This window comes from Leptonychotes weddellii, chromosome 1 (assembly GCF_054177405.1).
Source record: "Leptonychotes weddellii isolate Sample4059 chromosome 1, ASM5417740v2, whole genome shotgun sequence".
Lineage (NCBI taxonomy): Eukaryota > Metazoa > Chordata > Mammalia > Carnivora > Phocidae > Leptonychotes > Leptonychotes weddellii.
Genome location: NC_138369.1, coordinates 68275858 through 68299650, shown reverse-complemented (window position 1 = coordinate 68299650; position 23793 = coordinate 68275858). Strand labels below are relative to the sequence as shown.

The 23793-nt window shown below is 36.3% G+C and overlaps 1 protein-coding gene across 3 annotated transcripts in view; it reads left to right on the top strand.

The window, feature by feature from the left end:
• UBE2E2 (ubiquitin conjugating enzyme E2 E2) overlaps positions 1-23793 on the top strand; it is a 351397-nt gene that overhangs the window by 274036 nt on the left and 53568 nt on the right. For 2 of the 3 annotated variants that reach the window (XM_006735242.3, XM_081825770.1), the window contains exon 4: positions 4395-4527. The exons of the other annotated variant lie outside the window; for it this stretch is intronic. In XM_006735242.3, coding sequence (XP_006735305.1) covers positions 4395-4527 — 133 coding nt within the window. The remainder of the gene's footprint in view (positions 1-4394; positions 4528-23793) is intronic. 3 annotated transcript variants of the gene reach the window in all.

Genomic DNA, 23793 nt, shown 5'->3' with positions numbered 1-23793 from the left:
TGATAAGATAGATAGGTGACTGATTTCAGAGAACTAATAAAATATGGTTTTCTCACTGAGAGCCAAATAAAATTTAAAACGAGCACTAATTGAATGTAAATAATTTACAGGCATTGCCTGCTTTTGTGAGATATCTCTTGACTTCTATTTCTGAGTCCCTTCCTTGGTGGCACTATTTGGTGACTTCTCAACCTAAATTATATAATTAACTGTGATGACCATTCTTGGAAGGTCATCTTAAAATTTCTCAAAGTGACTCAGAGAAATTATATCTTGGTTTTTGGGAAACATGTCTATGCACATTGTTTCATAGCCGTGTTCTCACTGTGTGTATTTTTTAAATTAAATTTCTTCATCTACCTTGAAGTAATGTTGTAACTACAAACCTATAATTTACTTTTAAGTTCTTCCTTCTGATAAACTTATCTATTCATATTGGGTCTAATTATAGCTCAGGGCGTAACCATGTGTATTATTCATCTGAATAAATGAGTTTGTCTGGCAACAAGGGGCTATTGTTGCCAAAGCTTTGTTGTCATCTGACTGTATTCTGTCTGTACCTCACTGTCAGCTTCAGGAAAGGTTAGGTCAAGAGGAACATGCAGCAGGAATGTTATACTCTGGCCCCTTGCTCTGCTTCTCAGTATATTTCAGCACTTTGCAATAAACTTGGCTATGATTTTTTTTTTTTACTTCATCCTTTTTAAATAAGAGAGATCAAAACTAGAGATAAAATTGAACTTTTCTTCGTTCCCTATCTTCAGAGCTATCCCATCACCCTGTTCCTCTTTTCTCCTGTTCCCTGCACAACCACTGTCATGAATTTAGGCCTATCTTTCCAGTTCATTTCTTCAAAGACTTTGACATAGATATGTATCCATAAACAATATAAAATACTATTTTATATTTCTAGTTTATATAATAAGATCACACTGTACATATGCTGTAAACTTGCTTTCCTCATATAGCATTTTAGTAGACTTTTGGGACATCATTGTTCTTAATGTGAAAACTTGGTACATATATAAGAACATATCTAACACATAAATAAGTTATGAGACCTATAGTAAAACAGGTAACTTCTGAATCCACCATATATACTGAAAAGTGGAACATCACCAGAACCATTGAAGCTCCTGTGTGCTACTCCTCCACCATCTGATTCTACCCAGGAAACCACTCTTTTGAGCTTTGTTCTCATTCATTTTCTTGCTTATCATATATGTTTGTGTCCTCAACAATGTATTTTCTTGTTTGCTTGTTTTAAAACTTGGTGAAAATAGTATCATACTGTATATATTCCTTTAGACTTGCTTTTTTATTCAATATGACACTTTTAAGATTTATCCATGTTAATCAGTATGTTTTCACTGTTGTGTTGTATTCCTTTGGGTAAATTTATTCCTTTTTCTGTCAGTAGACATTTGTATTGTTTCCAATTTTCCTATTAAAAATAGTGCTTCCATGAACATTCTTGTATATGTTTTCTGGTGCACAGGTGTAAAAGTTTCTCTGGGGTATGTACCTAGGAGTGCAATTGAAATGTTGTAATATAGGAGTGTATAGATTCAGCTTAACTAAATAAGTCCACATTCTTATCCAAAGTGATTGAACACTCTTCAGCAATGTATAGTTCTTGTTTTTCCACATCCTCATCAGCACTTGGTTTTGTCACGCATTTGTCTTTGCCTATACATTGTGTAAAATAATATTGAACTGTAATTTTAAGTTTCATTTCCCTGATTTTAATGAGATTGGATATTTTTCATACGTCTTCTGGCCATTCATGTTTCTTCTTTCTGGAAATGCCTATTTATGTCTTTTCTAAGGGATTGCTAGTCTTTTTCTTATTGATTCATAGGAATTCGTATACTCTGGACACTAGAATTGTGTCAGTTTTATGTGATCCAAATATCTTTCCTGGTTTGTGGCTTGTCAGTCTCTTTAGGCAACCTCTAAAACTTCCGACTTTTGCATTGATGTGCTTAATCCATCTACAACAAAGGTTTGTATGTTTATTGAAGTAGAAATCCAGTTTCTCTATTTGCCATATACAAAAACTGTTTTCTTAGCCCCATTACTTCTGACATATATCAGATTCGTGTAAGTATGTGGAAAAGTTTGAGGGATTTCTTTGAGCTTCCAAACACATTTCAGAATCAAGTTGTCAAGTTTCATTTTTTACATAACTGTTAGACTTTTGAATGGAATTGCATTGGATCAGTTTGGGGAAAATTGACATCTGTAGGATGCTGGGTCTCCCTACTCATAAACTTGGTATCTCTCTCCATTTATTTAATTCTCTTTGTATTTCAATAAATTTTATAATTTCCTCCATTAAAATCTTATATATTTTTATGAAATTTATTCATAGGTTTTTTGTTATTTTTAATACTATAAAAATATTTTAAAATATATTTTCTAATTTTGTTGGTGTGTTGAAATGCAGTTGATTTTTTATGTTGATCTTAAATCTAACCACTTTGTAAACTCTTTTATTAAGTTTAATAAATTGTGTATAGATTTTTCTGTGTACATAAATTCTGCAAATGCTCACAGTTTTATTTTTTCCATCCCAATCTATACCTTTTGTTTTTTCCTTCCTTGTGTCTTTCATACCTTGATGAATATGATTGCTAGTGCACGAATGATTAGAAGTACATATAGTGGGCATCCTTATATTGTTCTTCAATTTTAAAGGGTGTGCTTTTGATATTTTGTCACTGAATATATTAGTTGCTGGTAGGTTTTTGGTAAATGCTGTTTATCAGGTTAAAGAAGTTTCCATCTATTCCAGTTTTGCTAAAAAAAAATTTTTTATCATGAATGGCTATTATTAAGCCTATTGAGTGCTTTTCCTGCACCCATTGAGATTATCCATTTTTTTCAACTTTAATCTCTTAGGTAGATTACATTAATACTTTTCTATTATTAAACTATCCTTGCATTCCCAGAATATATCCCAACTTAGTTAAGATGCATGCTTTTTTGATATACTGCTTAACAGTGAGGTTTTTGTAGATATAAACTAATTTCAAAATAAGAGTAGTAGCTAAATTTTTGTTGACAATAAAATCTTCCCCAAAGGGCTGCCCACTTTGCTATAGGGTATAAGGGTAATTTATGGCTATTAGATGCAGGTATTAGCTTGATGTAGCAAAAAAACACTGAAAAGCTAAATTATAATCTCATTTGCCCTTCTGTTCACTTGAGAGATTATAATTCAGTTGACTCATGTGGGCCTTATTTTCCTCAGTGAGTTTGTCTGAGGCTCAGAGACAGATGTTTACTACTAGTAGTCATGTGGCTTCACTTGCTTTCCTATTAATCCATCATCATCAAACAAACATGTACTTACTAGGCCCTAAGACAAAGCAAAAATCTGTTTCTCAGGGAACTTTTAGGGAGGGACAGAAAAGTAAACACTTTTTTTTTTTTTTAAAGATTTTATTTTTATTTATTTGAGAGAGAGAGAATGAGAGACAGAGAGCACAAGAGGGAAGAGGGCAGAGGGAGAAGCAGACCCCCTGCTGAGCAGGGAGCCCGATGTGGGACTCGATCCCGGGACTCCAGGATCATGACCTGAGCCGAAGGCAGTCGCTTAACCAACTGAGCCACCCAGGCGCCCAGAAAAGTAAACACTTTAAAAACAGTTATAGGGGATTCCTGGCCAGCTCAGTTGGTAGAGCATGTGATTCTTGATCTTGGGGTTGTGAGTTCAAGCCCCATATTGGGCAAAGATCTTACTCTAAAAAAAATTTTTAATTAAAAACATGGTTATAAAATGAAATAATACATCTTGTTTTCTATAGACCACACTATTTATGATACATGGGGGTTGAGGGGACAGAGATTCTTTGGCTGGAAAGAGAGAAAAGAGGAAGCTTGAGATGGGATATGATACTTGAGCTGAGTTTTATGAATGATGAGCATTTACTGATATCCATGAGCCTCATTTGTATTCTCAGTTGTTAACAAAGGAATTAGACTACTTTTTATTACACTTCTTTTCTCTAATGGCCCCTCTGTCTTCAAAAATTTGTCTCTTTCACCCTATGACTGTATCATCTTTTTCAGGATCTCACAAATAATTTCATGCTTTATTAAATATTTGTGCTCCTTCCTCTGGTCTTTGGTCCTAGGAATCTTTTGTTCAGTAGGTATAGAGTTGTGAATGGCAAGACAGAATCTTCCTTGTTCTGTTTTTTAAGTAATACCAACATCTTTTCTTTATGGAGTATTGATGATATTGACAAATGAATCATCATATAGAATTACCTGATTTGTTATGTTTTTGTGGAATTGCTCAATTTATTGTTACCATAAATAGAATTTTTTAAATTCCAGGGTTTACATAATCTCTAAGCACATTTCATTTGTATGTCTTATTTCAGTGCTGGACCCAAAGGAGACAACATTTATGAATGGAGGTCAACTATATTGGGACCCCCAGGATCTGTCTATGAAGGAGGGGTGTTCTTTCTTGACATTACCTTTTCACCAGACTATCCGTTTAAACCCCCTAAGGTCAGTATGAAGTGTTCATCCATTTTTAGCAATATGTATTGTTGTATATGTATATACATATACATATTCTTAAATATACATATCTAGGAATGCATGTCTATTCTGTTAACATAGACAACTTCCCAGGGCTAATTGTATGTAAAAGGAAACAGAATGTGAAAAATTATAGGCTATTTCCCTACCCCGTCCCCTTACTCATATTTCATTGCTTTTCCTCATCCTTTCTCAGTGTCTTTCTGTGGTTTATGTTGTAATGGAACATAAAACAGCACATTATGGGTGGAGCTAGGTGAGGGAGAATGGGCCTACGCCAGCCCTGCAACCCAGAAAACCAGACATAGCCTGAAGCTGGAGCCAGAGCCAAGCCCAGGAGCCAGACTAAATGCAGAGGGAGCCACCACTGAGGCAGGTCTCAGGGCACCAGCTATGGAGTGTTGATGCCTCCACAGTTCGGCTGTTCACATGAAGTATACATGCACTAGGAGGGAAAGTGTGACCTACAAAGACTTAAGAGTGATGCCAAGAACATTTAGTGAAAAAGTGTTTGTAAAAGTTGATTATAAATGACTAATTAATGAACCATAGGGGAATTTACACTTATTTAAGACAAGATTATATACTTTAAGAATTCTTCGCATTCCTTTCTATTGCCTGTAATTCAGTCATTTGATGAGTTTAAATTTATTCTCCACTTTGGAAGGGAAAAGACCCTAAGGACAGTGACTCTCTGCATTGGCCACCAAGAAAAAATTCTCATTTGGCCTGACTTTAACCTCGCAGTGCAGAGGGAAATAAAACTTGCTTGGGTTGTAGGTTGGAAGGGACAGTTTTAGAAAAGCAAAAATAGGACTATACCTTTAGCATGAATTTCTGTAAGTCCCCTCCCTCCCTCTTACCCTCCCTCTCTTTTGTCCCCCTCTCTTCCTTTCTTCCTTCCTTTCCATTGACGCTTGGATATTGTTTTGTTACGAAAGCAAAAGCAAAAACTATAATTTTACCAAAGAAGAAAGCAAGGCACGGAGAAACTAAGTAACTTTCCCAGCATTACACAGCAAGCAAATAGTAGTGTCAGTATTTGAACCCAGGAAGTCTGACTCCAAAGCCCCTGTTCCTTTCTACATTACATGGTACATTTTACCCAGGCTGACAGAGCTGTGGCACTGGTGATCACCCATACCTGCATTAAGTTGGTTTTCAGGGATGAAGCCATAGTACATCTAATACTTATTTTCTCCTTTCACTGGATGGGAACCTTTTGTCTTTCATTCTACTTGGGACCAGCCCATAAATCACCTGGAGTACTGACTGCACTGCTAGTGATGTGAGGACCTATCTCTGACAGCCTCTTCAGTAAAGGAAATACAGAGTGGGGAAGGGGAGGGACCATTCAGATCAGGCAGTTGGTGCTGCTTGTGAGTTTGGAGTAGGCTGCTCTGTACATCTGAAATACACATCTCAGAAAATGTGTGGGCTTATCCAAGTTCTGCATGACAGAAGTGTGTAGATTAAAACTAGAAGGGAGATCTAATAGATTAGATAGAATAACTCAGTTTCCAAAAAGGCCTCAGTGGACTGAAAGGATGGTCCAAAACAAGATGGAATTTAACATAGCTAACTGTGTTCAGTGACAATCAGAAAGAAATGATGATGCATGAAGGAGAAACCTACTTTATTTTCATATAAATAAAATTTGTGGGCTTTTGGCTGACTACAATTCTGTGGGAACTTAAGGTTCTTGAAGCCTTAAGGAGACATTTTTAGGAGTACAATCCTTGGAACTCTGAACCATTCACACTATATCTGGAGTGCCTCAGTCACCCCTAAGTTCTTCGTTTTGAGAACAAACAAGAATAAACTGGGGAGAGAGTCATCTACATTCTTGAACTTCTTCACTGGGTAAAACACTACAGTGGATATCAGTTGTGCCAACTCATTTCTTTTCTAAAACACCCTACTAAGGCTTGGGTTTTCCCTTTCACAGATGAGAAAACTTAAATGAGGCTTAGAGAGGTTTCCAATAATAGAGAACCAAGAATTTACTGATTTCCGACTTCACAGACCATGTACTTTCCACTGAATTATACACCGTTAACCTGGAGATGTTCGCTAGTAAGAATAGGACGTAGGAGGAATGTGATATCTGTCCTCGGATGTTTTAGGACCTACGGTGTGGGTTCGGATTTAAGCCTTATTTTGGATGGCTGGATGGAACAAAAATAGAAGTAGGAGGGTGTCAGTTACTGGGAAGTAGTTGTTAATTCTTATGAGGAAAATCTGACCCACAGAGGCATAGTCTGCTTTTGAATAGCTCTATGTATGAGACAGTGGGCTTCCTTTTACTCAGAGTAAATACTGGCCAATATTTCTGTTTAAAAAAAAAGCAGAATTAGTACCTGTCAGGAATAGTTCCAGAAAAAAATAAGTTCCTCCACTGAATGAATTTGAATAAACAATCTCTTAGGACAAAGGAAAAGTTTAACTTTGGTAACTCAAATCACAATTTAAACGCACATTTATTAGAAACCTGTGGGAAGTTTTTGAAAGCAAATAATCACCACCTAATTTATCAATTTTAGAAGCCAAATTTTGTAGGCAGATATGCTCTTCTAAGTGGGGGGAAAGTTTGTGAGTGTCTTGGAAGCTGTTAACTAAAACAAAGGCATTTTTTATTAATACTTTTGAGGTACCATGTCTGTGCCTTTCTAATCTCCTATTATTCTAAATAGGCTGCATTTAGAATTAATTGTCCTGTTTTTGTTTTGTTTTTTTCTCTGTTACCCTCGTCCTTTTCCTCAACCTTAGCCACATATTTTAATGAAACATTTCCCAGTGCTCTGAAGAATGAACCTGGATAGCAGTAGGTGTTAGAATTATTGGTGAGACCAGAGGTTCACAAATACATTTGATTGGCTATCTAATGGTTATCAGATATCCATACCATAAAATTAGTGTATAGCATAACGGGATCCATGAGATGACTTTTCCCAAACTCTTACACTTGGAATCCTTAGTGAGGATTTTAAATGCTGTCATGCTCAGATTAAATAATTTAACATATAAACCATTTCACCGCGTTTATCAGTTTAAAAATATCAATAAATAAACCTCTATGACTTAAAATGTGAAAAAAAATATGTAGTGCTCCAGTATATCACGTAAATGTCAGTGAAGTGATTTGGATGTCTCTTCAAGCCATAGGAACTTTTTGGGAATAGGACTTCATTAGTTTGAATATCCCACACTCCACTAGCTAATTTTTCATAATCAGATGAACTATTCCAATAATTTCTTCCAAAATTCATCTAAATTTTAATAAGGCAAGGAAAACAATTTTTAATTGAGTATGTAATGTTCACTAAATTTAGTATACTAGTTTTAAATAGGTCAAGTACTTGTTATACTTGCAAGTGCTATATCTTAGTACAATTCTTAGCACATTGATTTTCTTATATAATCAATATGTTTATGCCTCTTTTTACTAAATCTACAGGAGTTGTATTTGTATGACATTGTTAACTGTGTCTAAAGTATCTGATGCCAGGTCTTCAGGTGAATATTTAACCATCAATGATAATATTATTTCTCAGGGAAAATATTCATTTAATGAAATTGTCTAGGAGTAACATATTATGGCCAAAAAACAAAAGCATAATAGATTACTGGTATATCCCAAAGTTTTTTGATACTGTATTTCTTTCAGTGTTGATAGATATTTTAGTGTTCTAATTCAAATATCTATTTATTTGTAAAGTAGAAATTGCTTTATATCTTTTTGGGGATTACATATTCTTATTCATATTACAGATAATTACTCCTGTGCTCAAAACCTACACTTTTTTCTAAGTTTAATGTGTAAATATTTTAATGTTTTGGGTTTTTTTTAAGATTTATTTATTTGACAGAGGAAGACATAGCGAGAGAGGGAACACAAGCAGGTGGAGAGGGAGAAGCAGGCTTCCTGCTGAGCAGGGAGCCCTATGCGGGACTTAATCCCAGGACTCTGGGGCCACGACCTGATCCGAAGGCAGATGCTTAACGACTGAGCCACCCAGGCACCCCAATACTTTAATGTTTTTAACTCTACAAAATCTACATATTTGTGATAGAATAAAAAGTAATTGGAGATAAACAAAAAGGAAAATTTTTAATTACTTATAATCCTAACCCCAAAATTAATTATTCATGCCATTTTGTCTATCTCTTTGAGATTTTTTTTTTTTAAGATTTTATTTATTTATCTGAGAGAGAGAATGAAAGAGAGCATGAGAGGGAGGAGGGTCAGAGGGAGAAGCAGACTCCCCACCAAGCAGGGAGCCTGATGCGGGACTAGATCCTGGGACTCCAGGATCATGACCTGAGCCAAAGGCAGTCACTTAACCAACTGAGCCACCCAGGTGCCCCTCTTTTGAGATTTTGTTCTCTGTGTTAAAATATACTGTATGCATACACACGAATAATATACATAAATACTGGGCCATATTCCCCCTGGTTTTAGAATTACTTTTTACCTAATATTCTATTTTCACCCAACACTACTCTTTATTTTCCAATAAACATATAACTGCATTAGAATTATTGAGGTTCCACAGTATTCCATTGTGTAAATATACCAAATTTAATTTCCTATTATTGGACATAACCTATTGCCAGTATTTTTGTTATCAGTGATGTGATGAACATCCTTTTAATTACATATTTTGTATACTTGCATAATTATTTCCTGAGGCTAAATGTGTTGACATGGAACTTCTGAGTAGATGGGTTTATACATACTTGTAGAGTGTTGTTAAAGGTTGACAAGTTGCCCTCCAGAAAAATTTATCAGTTGACATCATGGCCATCAACATAGTGATAATACAGTACTTCCCTTCACTCTGTTCAGCTCTGAGGATTCTAGTCCTTTTTAATCTTTGCCAACCCAGTAGATGAAAAGTAATATTTCATGGTTGCTTTAATTTATATTTATATGACTACCAACGAGATGTGGAAGTTTTCACATATACCATTGTCCCAGTTATTTCTCTTCTTGTGAATAATATGAAACTGTTTTTTCTTAGAAAGTTACACACCAAATAAAATTAGTAAGCATACTTGAAAAAAATCAGAAGCAAAATAATAGAATATGTTTTATTTATATGTTATTTTTTTCTACTAAAAACACTTTGAAAATATTGTGACACTGGGATCTGCTATTTTGTGTCTCAGAGATTCTAATGACGTACATGCAAACTAAGTCACATTAGGTAACAGGTAGATCTTTGTTTTTACAGTAGAAATGCATAGAGGTAGCCTATTCATAATTCAGCTTTTTCTGCCTGTGGATCTAGATAGTTTATAAACAAATTACTGGGCTTTTTTTTTTTTTTAAGATTTTATTCATTTATTTGGGGGGGGGGAGAAGAGAGCCTGCGTGCACGAGCTGGGGAGAGGGATAGAGGGAGGGGGAGAAGCAGGCTCCCCGCTGAGCAGGGAGCCTGACATGGGGACCGATCCCAGGACCCCAGGATCATGATGTGAGCCAAGGCAGATACTTAACCGACTGAGCCACCCAGGTGCCCATTAAGTGGGCATTTTAAACAGATTTAAGAGTAGTTAGGTAGGAAAATGAAATATGTTTGTTATTTTAGTATTTCAGGCAGCCCATGTACAAGTCAAACCTGCTCTCATTGTTCATATCTATTACTGGAAAACATTATTTTCTTTGGTAATGACAAGATGGTATCTGCCAGTAGGCATTTTCCAAAAAGGAATAATAAAATTTGTGCCTAAAATGTTTAAAAACTTAACATACATATGTAGAAGTATTTGTGTGAGAAAAAGAAAGCTCTAATATTAATATCCAAAAGCTTATTTAATATAGTTTGTTTTTTCATTACAAATTTTATTAGATAGATTTAAAAATAAATCTTAGAGATCACTTCAGAATAGTATGTTTTATGTTTTATGGTTTTGTTTTATTTTTTTATAAAATCTAACCGTGAATTGCTTACTAATGAAATGTCATTAAATAGGAAAGGTCTTAACTGCTTTCAGACGGTGAAATAGGTTAATTTAGGGCCATCAGATTTTCAAAATTTTTATTTTATTATCCTCATTAGATTTTAACCTTAAATTGACAGGTCAAGGCTAATCATGAATAAAAAAGCTAATTACAATAAGCAGTGATATTCAGCATTTAAATGCCAGAGAGACATCTGTAACTAAAGTTCAACAAGGAGTTCTTTTTATCCGAATTAGGTTGTTATTATTTACTTGTTTTTATTGTTGTTTCTATTTCTGCTGTTGCTCAAAGATGAAAGTTGATGACACGTCTCAGGATTTTCAGAAAGAGCAGTGGTTTGCATGTGTAAACGCAACTTCTCACTCATTTGCTCTGCCTTGGGGGTAGAGTACACAGTTGTCCTGGAGTAACATGAATTAACTTGTTTAACCTGAGTTCATACATTCATATGAAGCCTGGCTGTAGATTAAGTGCTTTCATACTTATTGAATTGCCTTTTTGGCATCTCCATTTTAACACCCAACAGTCTCCTCAAACTTAATTGGTCCAAAACTGAACTGTTGATTGTGCAACCCCATCCCACTCCTGCCAAACCAGCTCCTGCAGGCTTCCCCCTCTCAATAAATGAGAATTCCATTTTTCTAGTGGCTAAAGTTAAAAACTTGCACAGCCTAGCCAGACCCAGGTTCACTGGCTCAAGATAAATATTCAAAATGAACCTAGAATCTAACCATTTCTCATCACCCCTCCCTAGTAACAAACACTCTGGCCCAAGCCACCATCAACTGCTCCCTTTCCCCAAATTATTATGGAAGTCTCCTGTCTTGTCTTCTGCTTCTGCCTTATCCGTTCTGCAGTGTACACCCCTATACCAAATGGTCCTTTTATAATGTAAGTCAGATATGTCCATTCTTTGCCTAAAGCTTTTCAACGATTCCCAGCTCACTGAATAAAAACACGCAAAACCCTGTTCACAATATATTTTCAAAATCACTGTCACTCTTGACTCAAGTACTCTAAGCATGTTCCTTCCACAGAGACTTTCCATTTGCTCTTCCTTCTGCTTTCATTGTTTTCCTCTGCCTAAAATTCTCGTGGCTCACTCCATTTTTCCCTTCAGGTGTGTCTGCTCAAATGTTACCTTTTTAGAGAAGCTCTGGTGTGACAACTCCTAACCACCTTCTGCTCCCCATAAAGTTCCCCATCACAGCCACCATACTTGATTTTTCTCCATAGCACTTCTCCCTCCTGGCATAATATATTTCTTTGTCTAAGGGTTTATTATGTTTCCCTTTCTTCGGTTAGCATGTAAACTCCGTGAGAACAGGGACTTTGTCTATCTTGATGTCACTCCTAAATTCCTGGCACCTATAACAGTGCCTGGCAATTCAGTAGGCATTCAGTAAAAAGATGTTGAGTTAATTTAATCCATACGACTTTGACATAAAGACAGTATTCATTACTACCATCACCCCCCATTTGTAGACTAGAAAACTGAGGCTCGTGGAGGTTAAGTGGTCCACGGGTCACATAGAAGGTAGGTAGCAAAACTGGAAACCAAACCCAGTTCTAAATTGAACGATTCGTTCCTCAATTCTGGAGAAGATTGAAATTGCTCATGTCCCTAAAGAAGGAGCACTTGTACTTAGATTTTACACTCTGGTATAAGTTAATTATATCAGATCATTCTCTAAACCAGGCTTTTTGGGAGGGAGATGAAATTGATGATACAAGGAGAAAAAAATGGCAGGGGGAGATTTCAAGTGCCTATCTTTCAGATTTGGCAAGGATCCTCTTTCCAAAGGCACCTGGTGCTTTTCTCCAACGTATTCCTACTTCACAGATACTGAGGTATTAATTCTGTGTTGAACAGTAAATAACTGATTTCTGGATTTTGTTAGCCCTAAACAAAAGAGAAGTTACTTCCCATTTCACAGGTCACTTTCACACTTAATTACTGTCAAAACAGCCTTGCATCCTCAGTGTCATGACTGGGCTATAGTATTACTTGTATCTCATGAGTCAGTAAGATTTCTTTTTTAGTCTTTTCTCCTTTGTGATAAACCATTTTAAAATACCCTGCTATAATTTAATGTTGTGTGAAATTTCAAAATGAATGTGATCAGTAAAAATAGATCACATTGTATCCATTTGTGTATCCAACCACAACCCCCAACTATCACCAATTTAAGAATTACTAAGAAGAAGGACTGTATTTTATTTGTTTGTTTTCAAGGCAAGGAATACCAACTTTATTTGTTCTAAACCAAACTAAATATGCCGATAAGCTAAAAGGGAATCAGCCATTTGGCTGACAGGAAGTTCAATTTGATCATATTTTATGAAGATCCCTCTCTCTAGTTTTCTGTAGTCTAATGCAGTCCCAGACTTTGGAGAAAGACCTTTAATTTATCATTGTTTTCCCTGAAATGTTCATTGCTCAAGAGACATCTTAATCTATTTGGGTTGGATCAACCTTTGCCCAAGCTTTGATGGAGTTGGTATATAATCAACCTCTCTGATAATCTATTCACACACCCCTCTCAGAGTCTTGCAGTAGAAGTGGGGATCTCAAACAAGTGTTTTACAGTGTTCCTTCATACTCTGGAGTTCCTTTCTCTGTGACCTCACTCCGAATGGGAGTTGGTATTTGTTGATATTACTGTCAGCATAACTGAAAGGATTGGGCAGACGTAAATTACTTCACAACGGATGTTTTTCTACAGGGTGGGAAGGGGGTGTCAATGAACAAAGGAAATTGGAGTGAGACATTCAGATGTTTAGAAAATGAGGAGCTTTCTTACTGTCACAGCCAGGGGAAGATGGCAACTCACTTCTCAGAGAGAGGTGAATTCTCCAAAGAAAGGTTCCCAGATTTAGACAAGTGATGCTCTCCCCTCACAAGGGTTTTCTGAAGAGAAAAGGGTCAGGTGGCTTCAAAATGAAATCTTCAGGATCCCAACCAAACATCGAAGGACAGGGATCCACTATTTCCAGAAAATAGGGAACAGTAGGAACTCTGAGAGAAATACCATGAGTCACAGAAAGTTCAGGGATAATAAAGCAGTATTAAAGGAATAGTCTTGTGAAGAGGGAAACTTCTGCACAGCTGAGCCAGAAGATGCTTCAAATTTGCAATTTTCTTAACCTTGTAGAAGAGAACCCCTGATGAGAATAAAGACATAGAACAGACAGCTTGTGTTGATTGTCTGTAAATTTTAAAACAAATTATTTTCTATCATCCACTTGAGACATGAGGTGGGGAAATGGTACTCTACTTTATTCAAAGGTATTACTTGTTTGGATAGCTATATGTAATGCTGTTTTGTTCAAGGTTGCATAGAATGGGGAGGTCTGAGTTAATTTTTAAGACTACCTGCCAAGTATCAACTCCTTTATGGCAAATGATCAAGTTTCCTTGATTTATTTTTTTTCCATGAAGTTGGATCTGGATCTCTTGATAAGATAGCAGCCTCTTAGAGATTTGCTTAAGCAGGTCCAAGGAAAAATTAGGCAGGAAGAAAGGAATGTTCTCAGTTGGCCAGGATCATAGTCAGTATGTAATCATGGCTTGTCACTGCGTTAGGGGAAAGATATTATCAACTGGCCTTTTGCAAGTATTGTGTAGGTCTTCCCCTGTAGAAAATAAGGAGGAACAAAGTCATACAAAAGTTGAAGATTATGAACAAAATAGACCTAGCATCAGATAGCTACACTAATTCATACAGTTATAATTATTCTAAGCAATCAGATACATTTTTCTTATGGTATTAGTATGTTAGCAGAAACTTCCAAAAATTCCTTTAAGTTCTTAGTTGCTTTTTAAAATGTCTGTGTTGGGGCACCTGGGTGGCTCAGTCATTAAGCATCTGCCTTCGGCTCAGGTCATGATCCCAGGGTCCTGGGATCAAGCCCCACGTCAGGCTCCCGCTCAGTGAGAAGCCTGCTTCTCCCTTTGCCTCTCCCCCTGCTTGTGTTCCCTCTCTCGCTGTCTCTCTCTCTCTGTCAAATAAATAAAATCTTTTAAAAAAAATAAAATGTCTATGTTAAGGCTAATTTTTAAAGCAAAAATTTATTGAGCCCTTACTGCTCCCTAGGCCTTGATATATAAAGATCTATAAGATACAGCCCAAGGAGAACAGGCAAGGGCTAATACAATAGTCCAGGCTAGAAAAGAATGAAGACTTTGCTTTGGGGATAAAGACAAGGGGAATGGTATATGAATTCTTTTTTTTTATTCCTTTATTCAGTAGATACGTGTGTACCATGCACGATCCAGATACTGAACGTATAGAAATGCCTCTTCTTGTAGAATTTACATTCAAGAAATGATAGAACAAGATTTCTCAGTCTCAGCCTGATTGATATTTTGGGCAAGATAATTCACTCTTGTGGAGGGCTATTCTTTGCAATGTAGGGAGCATCCCTGGCCTCTACTCACTAAGTGCCAATAGTAGGCTTTCTCCCCCACTCTCAGCCCCCCAATTTGTGACAAACAGAAATGTCTCCAGATATTGTCAGATGTCCTCTTGAGGCCCTAGGGAGGTCACCTGTGGTTGAAAAGCAGTATTTTTTTTTTTTTTGAGTATAGTTGACACACAATGTTATGTTAGTTTCAGGTGTACAGTATAGTGATTCAGCTTCTTTATACAGGATGGTATGCTCACCACAAGTGTAGCTACCATCTGTCACCATACAATGCTCTTACATTCCCTGTGCTGTGCCGTTATTCCCGTGGCTTATTCATTTCATAACTGTAAGACTGTATCTTAATCTCCCCTTCACCCATCTTGCCTGTCCCCCAGACCTCTTCCCTCTGCAAACCATCAGTTTGTTTTCTGTATCTAGAAGTCTGATTCTGCTTTTTGTTTGTTTAGAGAAGCACTATTTTAGCAGTAGTATTGGTATCCACTGGCAACTGATTAGAGACATCTATAAGAATTCTCCAGTTTCTGCTCTGAGTAACCAAGGCCAGAACAGGTAGGGGGGACATGTTTCCTATGAGGAACCTATAGGACCTTTGAATGGGAAATGTTCATTGAGCAGCTTTACAGATCTAGAATTCAAGTGAGTGATGTGAACTGAAGATACAGGTTTGGGGATTAAAACTCTAGAATAAATGACCTCACCCACAGAAATATGCAATTTTAAACTAAAACTGAGGTTTTGGAGCTAGAAATTTCCAGAACGGGTTTCCCAAGGGAAAGACTGATAATTGAAAAGATTAACAAAACTCACATTTTCTCTTTTCCATTATGTGCTCGGTGTTTGGGGATTGGAGGTTATTTTCCATGCAAGAGTACACAATAATGCCTCACAAACTATCATATTCTTATTTTTAAAAGACTCATCTGTTAATCATAAAAGCATGAACAATTATACCAAGTCAAATAAATTACTCTTCCCACAAGTGCCTAAATAAGGACTGAAATAAATCAAAATAATTACTCCTGCAAGGGAATGGACTAAATGACCTTCTTCAAGTTCTCCTTGAGCCTTTTGTTTCAGCTTCAAATTCTACTGATATTTTGGTGGTTATGGAGAGTTGTATATTAGACATCATACTATATTTTTTAATGCCTAGTATTTTATGCTAACATTATACTGTAATTTTACATTATCTCACTTGATCTCTCACTTTGAGAGGTAGGTTTCATTATCAAGGAAACTGAAACTTTTAAGTAATGTGATTAGGATCACATAGCTAATAAGTGCCAGGGTCAGGATTAGATCTCCTGGCCTCCTGATTTCCATTTCAGCTGCCCCAACCCTTTATAGCTGTAGTAGCTAAGCTGTTTATTTCCAACAGCCATACTTTAGATGAACCCTTGCATTCTTTTCTGTAGTTGATGGGAAACATCCATTTTTGCTTTTGTTTTTGTAGAGAATTAGGTTAAATAAGGTTTTTTGTTTTGGTATTTGCAAAATTATAAACCTATATATGTATGGTATATTATGTATTTATATTTCTCCTATACACGGCCATTAATTTATTTTAAACTCTATCCCTAATAGAATATATAAAACAATAGTTTATACAAAAAGGAAATAATACATAAAGCAATATGTTTATTTCAAGTTTTTGCAGCTATTTTCTTCATTTCCACATTTTTTCTTCCTTTCTCACTTTAAAATATCATCTCTTCTATATGGTTTGCTTTAAAACCAACTGTTTCTTTTTTTATTGAATAATACTCGACATACAGTATTAGTGTCAGGTGTATACCATAGTGATCCAACATTTATATATATTACAAAATTCTCACCATAAATGTAGTTACCATCTGTCACCGTACAAACATATTATAGTATTATTGACTATATTCCCTATGCTGTATCTTTCATCCCACTGACTTATTTATTTTATACCTGGAAGTTTTTACTTCTTAAATCCCTTTGCGTATTTTGCCCATCTGCACACTTCCCACCCTTCTGGCAACCACCAGGTTTTTTTTTTTCTGTATTTAAGAGTTCATTCATTCATGTGCTTTGTTTTTAAGATTTCACATATAAGCGAAATCATATGGTAATTGTCTTTGTCAGTCTAACTTATTTCACTTTACTGTAATACCCCCTGCATCCATTCATGTTGTCACAAATGGCAAAATTTCATTCTTTTTAGTGGCTGAGTAATATTCCATTCCGTGTGTGTGTGTGTGTGTGTGTGTGTGTGTGTGTGTGTGTATCTCACATCTTATTTATCCATTCATGTGTCGATGGGTTGATTCCATATCTTGGCTATTCTAAGTAATGCTGCAGTAAATATAGTGGTGCATATATCTTTTCGAATTAGTGTTTTCATTTTCTTTGAGTAAATACTTAGTAGTGAAATTACTGGATCATATGGTATTTCTATTTTTAATTTTTTGGAAAACTAAATGGTTTCCTTCGTGTGCAAAAAGCTTTTTATTTTGAAGTAGTCCCAGGTGTTTATTTTTGCATTTGTTTCCCTTGCCTTAGGAAGCATGTCCATAAATAAGGTGCTAAGGCCAATATCCAAGAGATTATTGCTTGGTTTTTTTTTTAGCATTTTTGTGGTTTCAGGTGTCACGTTTAGGTCTTTAATCCATTCTGAGTTTATTTTTGTGTATAGAATAAGAAAGTGGCCCAGTTTCATTCTTTTGTATGTAGCTGTCCAGTTTTCCCAACACCATTTACTGAAGAGACTTTCTTTTCCCCATTGTATATTCTTGCCTTCTTTGTTGTAGGTTAGTTGACTTTATAAGCATGGGTTTATTTGTGGGCTCTTTGTCTTCTTCCATTGATATGTGTCTATTTTGGTGCCAGTGCCATAACATTTTGATTACTATAGCTTTGTAGTATATCTTAAAATATGGGATTGTGGTACCTCCTGCTTTGTTCTTTTTTCTCAAGATTGCTTTGGCTATTCAGGGTCTTTTGTGGTTCCATACACATTTTAGAATTTTTTTCTAGTCTGTAAAAAATACTATTGGTATTTTTGATAGGGATTGTGTTGAATCTGTAGATTGCTTTGGGCAGTATGGACATATTAACAGTATTCTTTTCAATTCACGGTCATGGTATGTCTTTTCCATTTGTTTGTGTCATCTTCAGTTTCTTTTATCAGTGTCTTATAGTTTTCAGAATACAAGTTTTTCACCTTCTTGGTTAAATTTATTCTTAGGTATTTTATTTTTTGATGCGATTATAAATAGGATTGGTTTCTTAATATCTCTTTCTGCTACTTTGTTATTAGCCAGAAATTTAACTGACTGAGCCACCCAGGTACTCCCAGACTATTTTATTTTTAAATAGTTTTAAATCGGTGATATTTAAATACACACAGTAAAAAATTCAAACAGCACAAAAGGTATACAGTAAAATTAAGTCTTCCTTCTTACTGCCTGGCATTTTAATTCCCCTTCAAAGGCGTTCTTTTTTTTTTTTTTTAAGATTTTACTTATTTATTTGACAGAGTAGAGGCAGGGGACAGCGGGAGAGGGAAAAGCAGGCTCCCCACTGAGCAAGGAGCCCAGTGCAGGACTCAATCCCAGGACCCTGGGATAACGCCCTGAGCCAGAGGCAGACGCTCAACTGACTGAGCCACTCAGGTGCCCCAAGACATTCTTTTTTCTACAATTGCCCTTTTCATTTAGCATCTTTAAGATTGTCCTCTATTCGGGGGCGCCTGGGTGGCTCAGTCGGTTAAGCGACTGCCTTCAGCTCAGGTCATGATCCTGGAGTCCCGGGATCGAGTCCTGCATCGGGCTCCCTGCTCGGCAGGGAGTCTGCTTCTCCCTCTGACCCTCCTCCCTCTCATGTTCTCTGTCTCTCATTCTCTCTCTCTCAAATAAATAAATAAAATCTTTAAAAAAAAAAAAATTAAAAAAAAAAAAAGATTGTCCTCTATTCGTATATGTAGGTCAGCTTCATTATAACTATATAATATTTTATTGGATGAATATAACATAATCATTGAACCAGGTATCCTACAATGGATGTATAAGTTATTTCCAATCTTTTGCCATCATAAATAGTGCTTCACTGAGAATATTTGTACATATACTGTCTTTGTGAATTTGGGTAATGGATAATTTCCCAGAACTGATTGCTAGAAAAAAAGGCTATATGCCTCTTCCAGTTTTAATAGATTTTTCCCAGACTCCTCTGTTTTCAAAGAAGTTGTACCAAGTTATACTCCCAACTTAGATGCACCTGCCTTTTCCCTACTTCCACACCAGTGTTGTGTGGCACATGAAATATTTGACCTTTAACAATCTAATAGGAAAGATTGTTTATTTGGATTTCTCTTATTATGAGTAAGAATAACACCTTTTCATGTGTCTGAAGGTTAGCCTTTTTCTTATTGAAAAGAAACCTTATAGAAACTTATGCTCTTTATACTTTCCAACCATGTAACTTTTGATGACACTAAACTCTGGAATTTAGCATCTATACCTATAGAAAGAGGAAGTTTAACAGTCTCCACGATTGCCTTAATTTTGCACAGTCAGTGATTGGCCACTGCCCACTTAAAATCTTTAGTGGCTTCCCATTGCACCTAGAATAAAATCCAGACTTCTTAAGGCCTACAAGGCCCTCATGGTCTCTCCACCAGCCTCACCACACTGCAGCTCTCTTGGGTCTCCTTTTTATCTTCAGGACCTTAGGATTTTCTGTTCCCTTTGCCTGGGACGCATTTGTTCCAGTTCTTCACGTGGCCAACACCTCATTCTTTAGGCCTCATCTTTAGTATTATCTAATGAGAGGTGCATTTTCTGACCACCTTTTATAGATAGTTCGACACTGGTTATTTTCTATCACATCGGATAATTTCTTTCATGAAACTTTTCAAAGTCTGACATTTGTAGTTATTTGTTGGTTGGTTGATTTTCTACCTACCACACTAGACTCTAAGCTCTGTAAGAACAAAGACCTTATCTGTCTTGTAATACCTGACAAATAGTAGGTTTGATGAAGCAAGTGAATATTCATTTATCTTGTCATATCTTTAACACTTCTGAAATCTTGTTTCTTTGCTGTTGTAGTATTGAAAAGTTGTTCAAAATGAGTGAGAGAGAGGGAGTGTGTGTGCACATGTATGTGCATGCACGTTCTCATTCTCTCCCACAGAATTAAATATACCTGGAGGGTAGGGTCATCCTTTTCCTTTCTTTCTTTTTCTTAAAAAATTGATTATTTATTTATTTACTTTAGAGAAAGAGAGAGAGTGCAGCAGGGAGGGGCAGAGGGAGAGGGAGAGAGAATCTCAAGCAGACTCCTCCAGTGAGCCTGACGTGGGGCTTGTCTCACAACCCTGAGATCATGACCTGAGCCAAAACCAAGAGTCTGACGCTCAACTGTGCCACCCAGGTGCTCCTAGGGTTGTCCTTTTTTATGAAGATATTTATCATAAGGGCATTTAATAGACCCAGTAGAAAGTAATACATTTTTGTTAAAACAGTGAATGGTAATACCATTTATCTTAAAATGCTTAAAATTAATTGCTGCATATATTTGCATGAAATGTAATGGCAAGAAATGAATCTGTGTTAAAGAAAAAACTTGAGTTTTTATTTTCATCTTGTTTGAAATAGTATATTCTTGATTTTATAAAGTATTGAGGCTGTATTTTATGCAGACCATCTGTTGACACAAATTATAAGCAAATAATTTTCATCTTTAAGTATAGTTTCAAATAATGCTAAGTACATGGGCCAATTTTTGCAAAACATGAAAATACTATAATCCAAGAACTAAGTACCTTTTCCTGTAGATATCTACCTTCAGTAGTATAGTATGAACATATTCACTTTTCTGTGCCATTTTTAGAGCATCAGAATTTGAAGTCACATCATGAAAGCCAATTCAATGCATGTGCTTGTTTTCCCAAGGCACACTTAGGCAAAGAAAGTATGTAGACTCTGTCTTTGCTGCCACTTAGTCATACTGCACAACTATTACTTCTTAAGCTGTATTTAAACACAAGATTCCTTGGGGGGGAAGTTCATGTGCAAGAGAATGGATAAATTGTGGTGTATTCATACAGTGGAATATTATATATTAGTGAAATAAAAAATAGAACAATGAGCAATACATAGGAATCTCACAAACATGATATTAAAAGAAGACACAAAAGAGCATATACTGTATGATTCCATTTATGTACTGTATGATTCCATTTTATATAAGTTACAAACAGAAAAAACTATTATGTAGAAGTAGAAGTCAGAATAGTGGTTACATTTGGGAGGGTGGTTGTAACTGGGAAGAAACAGAAGTGAGGTTTCTGGGGTTCTGGCAATATTCTGTATCTTGTTCTAGGTGGTTGTTACTTGAGCTTGTTGACTTTTTAAAAACTCATCAAGCTGTGCACTGATGATCTGTATACTTTTCTTTATATATATTTCATTTTTCCAATAGTTTCCATTCAAAAAGCACTGTATTGCTACATTTAGGCCAGGTCTTCTCCATCTTGTGAAAATTATATGCTTTGAGCCTAAATGTTGGTTGTTCTTTTTTCCTGATAAATTTGTATTATTTCTTTTAACATACAGTTTGACCTGTTTAGATCTTTTTATTCTTAGTTTCTGACTTGTGTGTAAACTGTCCAGCTTTATGTTACCTGCAGCTTGGATAAGCATGTCTTTTATGTCTCCATTTAAGTCATTGATAAAATGTTGAAAAAGATAGGACTAATCACACATTAACCCACTAAAGAGCTTTTTCGTGCCTACTTAACTTTTTTGGTCTTACAGCAAAATCTGCTAAAATTTGCTTATTGAGCTTATTGCACATCTACCAAACTGAGTTATCATCCAGCCTGGAATTCTCCCTCTTGCCCACAAGGAGACACTCAAAGTGAGGTCTTCCATAGTGCAGTTTGCTTTTAGACCCTACTTTCTACAATCTCATTGGTCATAAAAATACTTCCCCAATACATAAAAGTCAATTTTATAACTGCCAGCCTGCTGCGTTTATTTTAGCACTGGGCCAGGGCCAGTGACAGTAATAAAGGAAGAAGACTTCCTAGAGTTTTGATTGTGTATATGCCTGAGCAGAATAGGAAGAAGTTGTTAATGGGGGTAAACAAAGAATGATGTGGTCACCTCAGAGATATAATTGGTTGGTACAGCACCAGCATTCAGAGACAATCTGCATATGACCCTCAATTTACGCCTTGACTTTGTAAGTTTTTTGAACGACTTTTAAAAGACCTCATCATAAACCATGCTGGAGTTCAAATATGTCTGCTTTATTCCCTTAATCTGAAATCTAATAGCCGTATTGAAAAGGAAATGGAGTGACCCATGGCACAGTTTGATTTTGGTATATCCATGCTTAATCCCATTGATCACCACCACATCATTATCTAAATACTAACAAATCATCTGTTTAATAATCCTTTCTAGAGGTTTGTTAAAAATTCTATCATTTTCTTTGTTAATAAAAGAAATAAAATTTAATATAATTGAATAGAATTGAAAACGTTGTCTCCACTCTGCCATCTGTTACAGTTCACCTTTATCTACTCCAAGGAGTGATTCTCTTTCTTAATTTGCTACATTCTTGCTTGGATAAACCTTATTTTCTTTAGTTGTAGTTTGGTTTTGTTTTGTTTTGGTGATGGTGGTTTTTTGCTTTATATGTCTAAATCCGTGAATTGGTTTTAATGGTAGGATTTTAAGACAATTAAAAGATAAAGATAGGAAATAGTACCCACCCTGGAATAAAAGAAACCCCCACCCCCCACCCCCACAAAAAAGGGCGAAACCCAGCCCTGGCCTTCATGGAGCTTACAGACCAGTACAGAGGACAGACATACCAATAACTATGCTAAGGGTAACAATACAGTGGGAACATTGGAGAAAGAGCACTTGAAGGATGGTAGCAGTAGCCCCCAGAGAAAAGAAACTGTATTTCTGACAAAAAGAATAGCATACACAGAGGACTGCAAGTGTGTGACCTTTTCAAGGGAGTGTGGTCCATAGAGAACCGGGATAGACAGATGTTCCACCCTAAGGGACTTATCCTGGAGGCAATAGACAATTGAACGTGTTTGCATGCTAGACAGATTACCCTTGAAGCAATATGGTGCATGGTGGTGGGAAGGAGAGACCAAAGAGAAATAGTGTCATGAAAGAGGCTGTTGTAATAATTTCATCTAGTGATGATAAATGCCTAAACTAGAGTGGTGACAAGGAGAATGAAGAGATAGAGAAATTGAGGAGGTAGTGTCTACTCATACATTTCTCTCATGTCCATGCTCCACATTTCTTGCAGGATGCATTAATATCACTGTGTATTTTTTCTGAAGATCTGAGCTTTTGTGCACAATCATTGCTATGCAGCTGAGAGTATATGAAGTCAATAACTGCAGGTCAGTATGTCATGACATAGCAAGAATTTTTGGTGTAGACACATCTGAAGTTGTCTGTCTTCTTCTTGGTGAACAATTCAGGGAAGGAAAAATACAGATAGTCATCGAACCCTCGTAAGCGTTCTGAACCAGTCCTTCAGAATTCAGTCTATACCTACCTCTTCTCTGATACTTTCCGGAATTTTTCCCAACCAGGTACCATCTGTTCTGATCTGAACCCTAGAGCCCTGTGTCCTCTCATGTGACATGTCTTCATAGTTATTTGTATGATTCTCTTCTCTCTCTACTAGATGGTCAGGACCTAAACTTGTACATCTTAGCTTCCTCTCCCACCCATTAGCCCCACACTCCTCAAGTGAAGGTAGCAGTCAACAGATACCTTCTGAATAAATGAAAATTTATCCCTTGTGTTCTTTGTTCTAAA